Raw genomic sequence first — 7,256 nt, 5'->3', positions numbered from 1 at the left:
GGGATCCATACCCTGAAGCCCCGCGATAAGTGAAAAACCGCAAAGTAAGTTGTAATTAGTAATTTATTTATATATTTATATATAAGCATTTTAAACCCTTCCCACACTCTTGCAATATTCTAAACAATGTTTCTAAACTCTAAATGCTCTAAAAGAGACAGCATGTCATGAACTCAGCTCATGGCCACGCCCACTTCTCCGCTGCAGAATGGAGATCCACAGAGGAGGATGGAGGAGCTGCAGAAGGATGTTTCTCCTGCAGTGTGGGCTGCACAAAGGTGCAGCAGGTGCTAAATAATTTTAAATAATTCATTTTAAATAAAAAATTCATGCCGATCGTGCGACTCATCCATCAATCAGCCAGTTGTGTGTCATGTCTATCTTATTTCGAAAAACTGCAATAGAGCGAGTCCACGAAAAACCAACTACGAAGTAACGAGGGTCTACTGTACATCTGCAACTGGTTACCATTATAAGTCAGTCGAATATTATAAGATGGCACTAACCAGTTGACCTTGAGAAACAAAAATGGCTAAAATTCAGTCCTTTCTATTGACACTGAGCTAAAATTTGGTGTGGTAGTAAATGAGTCCTTCATAACAATATTCCAAGTACTACACAATGAGCTATAGATCTCTGCTAAAAACAAGTAAAAACCGTTAGTCAATTCAGTCAACTCTAGAGATAAAAACTTAAAATGGATGTACTTGTTAAATGAAAGTAATTCAGAACACATTCTAAGAGTTTGACCAAAATGGCAATAACTTAATCATTTCCCTTCAGAAGATGATCTTAGTCTATATCTCTGGCATGAAAGGCACTCTAGAGGGCCATCCCTTCAATGAATTTATGATGAATTAAAAGATTTCAGTGAAAGTAAACTCTGGAGATCTCTACAGTCCTCTGCTGACTTACAGAACTGGTCATCTTCATCTGCAGCAGCATCTGCAGATATTCTTCGAAAGGAGTCAGGGTGCGCTCCTCTCCTTCTCTTGCCCCTTCATCTTCTGCTTTCACAGACAGAGCATTGTCCAGGAAAACAAAAAACTGACTTCTTCTTCTCAACATGCTCACAGCTCTGACACAAGTACACCAGAGAACAACAGAGAGTGGAATGCAATTAATCCATCTCTGAAGGACAAACACATCCCGAGTGAGCAAAACAATCTCAAAATGCTACATTAAAGTGAACATACATAAAACTTTTGTACTGTATTTCTATGACTCGTCTGAAGCTCACCGATCCAAAAGTCCAATGACAGAAACCGAAATGCTGCAACCAGCTCAGAACTTAATGAAATGACGCTGTTCTTAATCTGATTACTGAGGCTGCTCTGTAGATTATTCCTATGAACACAAAGACAACATTGTTCCTTCTGAGCTGTTTTTGTTCTTTCTGGAGCATAAACCGCTTTAATTCTGATATAATAGATTACATTCTGTGGAATGAAGGAAACTGGAATATTTGAAGAAAGTGCGATGAAACTTTCATGTTTGCAATATCTGAACAAAGCCTCTATCAGTTGTTCGTTTTCTTTACCCACTTGTTCCTGTTCAGGGTCACAGGGGTCTGGTGCCTGTTTCCAGAAGTCATCAGGTGAGAGGTGAGTTCACCTCGACAGCCAACCAGCCACACACACAGAACCATTCACACTCACACCTGTCTACATCAGTCTGAATCAATCTAATGCATTCATCCACCAAATCGTCAATGCAATTCAAGATTTCTTTTGCTAGGCCCGTCATGATAACAAATTTTGCTGGGCAATTAATTGTCTCAGAAATAATTGCGATAAACGATAATATAGTTTGAAATTTGATAGTAATTAGTAATTATTGTCATAGGTGGAGGGGGGCTGAGTGAATGCTCACCCCATCCCACCTCGTTTCGCATCGGCGATCACACCGCTCCCGGCCGACAGCGCCCTCATGGTTGCCCGGCGGAACCCAGGAGGAGGCTGACATGAAGGGACCCCTTTTTTTTCTACGTCCCACGCCTTTTCCCGCCAGTTCGGATGATCGGCGGGAAGGTTGTTTTCACTGGGCTCCACTCTGGCTCACCGTCTTGATCCATACGGCCCCGTGTTCCAACAGGACGTTCGACGGGCGAGGCCACAGACGGTTCTTTCCTGGTAGATTGGGGGAGTCGGTCCCCAGTCCGCTCCCATCACCAGAGTTGAGGGATTCACCGAGCGGGGCTATTCCTCGGTAACCCCCCTGGAGCCAAGCCTCGCGGAAGCCTTCGGAGCGAAGCTGCCCAGGTCGGAGCAGCGTCCCGTCCCTCCGGAGGAACACAAACCAGACGGTGACCACGCTCTCCAATCGAGCCCACCGATGTGTTTTTCAGGCAGCCGCAGCTAGCAACAACGTGCCCGCTGCTAGCATATAGCATGTCCAAGGGACTGAAGGCCGCAGACCTGCCTTGGAGACAAAGAACTCCTTCTGTAAGGCAGCTGACGTCAGCTCAACATGTGTGCCTCTCCTACGGTTTGCCTGTCGAGGATTGCAGCGTGGATGACGATGATCCAACGATCCACCTGGCTTTGTTACTCCCCTCGCTGCCGGAGAAACTGCACAAGACCTGATGAAGCCCATCGCGGACGCGCTGTTCAGAGCAGCTTCAAACCATGCTGGCGAATTGAAACAGTCGGAGGAGGTGCCAGAGACTGTGCACCACCTCATCAAGCCGCGCGGCTCATCCCGGCCCGCTGGAGGGACCGTCGCGAGCAAGCTTCGACTTTTCCACGGCCGCGGCTCTCGCTGAGTTCCACCACCAGCCCCGCCCGTCAGAATCCAGCCCTCTTCATTTCGGCAACCTGCAGCTCAGCGTTTCCCCAGAGTTCGCCTGCAAGACAGCGCTCTGGGCAAACAATCGCAGAGCTCATGAGAGAGAAGTTTCTCAAAATGACGGTCTCCGGAGGGTGTGTGTAAAAGTGACACGAAAGTTGAAATAAATCATCATTTAATGATCAAAGTGTCTGTTTTTTAGCCAGTCTGTAAGCTCGGATGAGCTCACAGCGGCCGCACACATAAAGAGCCGGTGTCCTTAATAAGGTTTTTTAAACTCACCGCCGCTCCAAGACATTACTAGTCACTCACACGGCACGATGGTAAGTGAAAATAACTCGTTATCATCCCGAGCTGCACGATCCTCACTCAAGCGGTGTCAACTCGCACTCGTGGGATGAAACAGCCTCCACACATGAGCCGGTGTCCTTAATTAAAGGTTTTTTAACTCGCCGCCGCTCTAGACATGATGAGTCGATCACACGACATGATGGTAAGCGAAAATAACTCGTTATCAACTGGAGCTACATGATTCTCACTCAAGCGGTACCAACTCGCACTCGTGGGATGAAACAGCCTCCATCCAACGGCGCTGCGTTGATGTTGGCGCACATATACAGCTGCCCGGCGCTAACCGGCTCACATCGGTATAAATGTGGTCCGCAGGCTGGTTCGGGTGGAGGTCCTTCACTCTCACAAGAAGCGACACCCGTCTCAACGAATCAAACGCGGGCAGCCGTCACCCACCGCGTCTCAGCGTTCGGCAGCTCACGGCAGCATAAGCGTGAAGCAGCTGAACGAACCCGGTGATGAGTCCCGCCTCCCTCCAGCGCGCGCCCCTCCAGCGAGAGCGGCGCGCGTCCCTCCAGAGAAAAACGTGTGCTCCCGCGGGGCTAGCAGCCTTCACTCCAACAGCACGGCGTAAATGAAGTCACGCCCTCCGCCTCTCAACGTTCGCACAGCGACGTCAAACGCGCAGCCCCACCGCGTCATCAGCTGTCACACGCTTCGCCTTCAGCACAAGCCTTGCCTTGGATCACACAGAAAACATTCCCGCGACGCATGACGGCGGTTGAGGGGCGGACTGCTGACAGCCGTACAAAACACGCACGTTCACCCTACGAACGTTACGTAGAGTGGCTAAAACATGCTCGCCGTTTTTCAGATGGATGGACAGGGTTTTATGCAAATGGTTACAAGTTACAGTTTGCAACCCGAACCCCTCCATTCAGAGGAGTTATAAAAACGGTCCTGTCATCATCAGACTAAATCTCATCCTTAAATGCAGAAGTCCAAGTGTTTCTGATAAAAGTAATCTCCAGAGTCCCCCAACGGAGAGAAAACACAGGGTTTTTACTCACGGATCGGAGGGATGAGACCGTTTTTTGGACCTGTTGTACAACATCCAGAGAACGCATACCGATCATCCTAAAACACAGAGACGAGAGTTTTTGTTTTACCTGGATGATCTGCTGCTCCTGTCACTCCAGACAGGAGGCGCTGATGCAGGATCAGGTGTTGACATCACACCTGTTAAATCTGGGCTTCGCCATAAATTGGAAGGAAGCTTGATTTTCCCGGCCCAGACATTTGTTTATCTGGGAGTGGAATTAAATTCAACCACCATGAAAGCTCGTTTATCACAAACGAGATTCGACACTTTTAAAAAGTCAACTCCGCCACGTAAGACCTGGCAAGTGATAACAGCTGTCTCCGTCATGAAGCTGTTGGGAATGATGTCATCAACTCACACAGTGGTTCCGCTGGTTTGTTACACATGAGACGCCTCCAGAGGTGGTTTGCACGTCTGCATGTGGATCCAGTAAAACAAAACGACGGATGATCATTGTCCCTTCCTCTGTGAGAGCAGACCTCCGACTCTGGGGAAACACCCTGGTTCTGTCAGAGGGAGTCCCCGTCAGCAGACCCACGTCACACGTGTCAGTCTTCACGGACGCGTCGCTGTCAGGCTGGGGGGGGGAGCATGCCTATCTCAAGCAGTAGGGGCGCTGTGGCCCCACCACACATCAGCCCACATCAATGTTTTGGAGTGTCGCACAGTACTGAATATGATTCAACACTTTGCTCCCGTGCTACAGAATCAACACGTGTCGATTCACACAGACAACATGGTGACTGCTGCGTACATAACCACCAAGGCGTGTGCGTTCAGCCCAGATGTTACACATTGCACGAAAGCTACTGTGTTGGGCTCATCAAACCTGCTCTCCATTAGAGCGGTTTACATATCCGGTTTCTGAACAGAGGGGCAGATGTGATGTCCAGGGGCGGCCCACGTCACGCGGACTGGACCCTCCATCCAGATCTGATGTTTTCAGACGTGGCAGAAGTTGGCAAAGCAGCTGTGGACCTGTTTGCGACGCGAGAGAACTCTCAGTGTCAACTATGGTTTTCCCTGAGCCCACGAGACGATCCATCGCTGGGGGTGGATGCATTTGCTCACAGCCCGTGGCCCAAAATGCTTTTGTACGCGTTTTCTCCCACCTCCTATGTTTTTACGGTTCCTGAACCAAGTTCAGGAGGAGGGATTGACAGCTCTCCTGGTGGCTCCCGAGCGCGTGAACGCACCATGGTTCCCAGTCCTGCAACGTCTGTTGTCGGGTCGCCCGTGGAAACTGCCGTGGAGGGAGGATGCTCTCCTTCAAGCAGGAGGAGCGATCAAGAGTTACCCAGAAATAGGTCAGCACCTGTGGGTCTGACCGCTGGGCGGTCCCACTTAGAGAGGATGGGTCTCCCTCAGGAGATAGTGTGCACAATTCAAGATTCACGTGCTGCATCTGCCACAGCTCTGTACACATCAAAGGAGACGGCTTTTCAGCGCTGGTGTACAGAGAAAGGTTTAGAGGCCACCTCATGCCTTTTAGGCGGCGTGTTGTCTTTCTACAACAGCTGATGGATAGGAAGTTGGCATTCAGTACGTTTTAACGTACGTTGCAGTCATCTCTTCCTGCCACGAAGGGTTCGGAGACAGAACAGCTTTTAATCACCCGCTGATGAAGCGTTTTTCTAAAAGGTGTTCAAAGACGCAGGCCTGCTTCATGCCCACTTGCTCCACAGTGGGATTTAACGCTGGTCCTGCGAGCCCTGATCAAAGCTCCAATTGAGCCTCTGGATCAGGTTTTCACTTAAATTCTTGTCTCTTAAAACAGTCCTGCTGCTGGCTTTAACACCCGCTAAGAGGGTAAGTAATTTATCTGCCCTCTCTGTTGCTTCGTCATGCCTTAGAATTTAGGCTGACGGGCAGCTCAGCTGATTTAAGACCAAACCCAGCTTTTATGCCTAAAACATCACGAGCTCTTTTAAATCAAGAGTGATATTGTTGGAGGGGTTTCTTCCCCCCCACAGATCAGAAGAAGAAGCATCTTTTCATCTTCTCTGTCCGGTGTGGGCGTTGACGTGTTACCCAGCGCTCACAGCTGCAATGCGTCAAATTCAACAATTGTTTGTGCATTATAGGGATGCATCTGCAGGTCGCCCGTTATCCACCCAGCGCTTGTCACACTGGCTGTGTGAGGCCTTTTCTGAAGCCTACAGAGCATCAGATTTAGAGCCTCCTGTCAACCTCAAAGCACACTCCACCAGGGGTATCGCATCTTCGACTGCTCTGCATAATGGTATGTCAATGCAGGACATTTGCACTGCGGCTGCATGGTCAACACCCTGCTCATTTATTCGCTTTTACCTACGTGATGTGACGGCTCGTTCCATGACACATTCTGTCCTTAGTGCTCTAACAGAATGAATATTGTCGTTCTCATGGAACTCTGTTTAAGCTCACTTCTGTCTGCATGCATTACAGTGTGAGATGTTATCAGTCACAAGTTGTGTCTGTGATTTTGGTTCTATTGTCACTAATCAGTTCATGACTATTGTTACCAATCAGTTCATTTGATCAATAATCAATTCATTGATATTAATCTGTTTATACTGTTCAGCCATGAACCAGTTGGTTCATGCCCCCCCCCCCCTCTTTTCAACATCTTCTTTCCGTTGAAAGTTTTCCGGGGCGTTCATGTTTTGTCAGAACGCATAGTTACACAACATGCGTCTGTGCATGGCACATGATTACGCGATGCGTAGTTATGCACACGGGGAGCTGAGTGACAAGACGTTTTTTGGGCAAGCTTCCGCTTCTTACTGTGTTCGAATGGACCCAGTGAGGCGAGGACCACATCCGCTTCGCCCTTAACCCATCAGCGACAGCCTTAAAGGGCGAAGCCTATATGACATAGAACGTTGGTTACGTACTGTAACCCCAGATTCTATGAATATAGGCGTAGCCCTTTAAGCGTCGGGCCTCACTGGCTCCTAAATGGCTGAAGAAAAAGCTATTTTGGGAGCCGATTTCCCGCTCTTAACGTAATTTATACGGACCGGGTGGGGCCCACACAGCAGGTGGGCGTGGACTAAATTTTTTCAGTGCTTATGCTGCGCATAACGGGATAAAC

The 7,256-nt window shown here is 48.9% G+C and overlaps 1 protein-coding gene across 2 annotated transcripts in view; it reads right to left on the bottom strand.

Moving 5' to 3' along the window:
• Positions 1 to 7,256, bottom strand: part of LOC119424427 (formin-binding protein 1) — a 176,494-nt gene that overhangs the window by 150,604 nt on the left and 18,634 nt on the right. The window contains exon 1 of one of the 2 annotated variants that reach the window (XM_037691902.1): positions 916 to 1,088. The exons of the other annotated variant lie outside the window; for it this stretch is intronic. Within the exon in view, the coding sequence (XP_037547830.1) occupies positions 916 to 1,068 (153 nt within the window). The 5' untranslated portion in view covers positions 1,069 to 1,088. Of the gene's footprint in view, positions 1 to 915; positions 1,089 to 7,256 lie in introns of those variants that run through there. 2 annotated transcript variants of the gene reach the window in all.

Source organism: Nematolebias whitei, chromosome 18 (genome assembly GCF_014905685.2).
Source record: "Nematolebias whitei isolate Nwh7 chromosome 18, NemWhi1, whole genome shotgun sequence".
NCBI classification, from domain to species: domain Eukaryota; kingdom Metazoa; phylum Chordata; class Actinopteri; order Cyprinodontiformes; family Rivulidae; genus Nematolebias; species Nematolebias whitei.
Note: the sequence above shows the minus strand (reverse complement) of the source record. Positions and strands in the feature narration are given on the sequence as shown.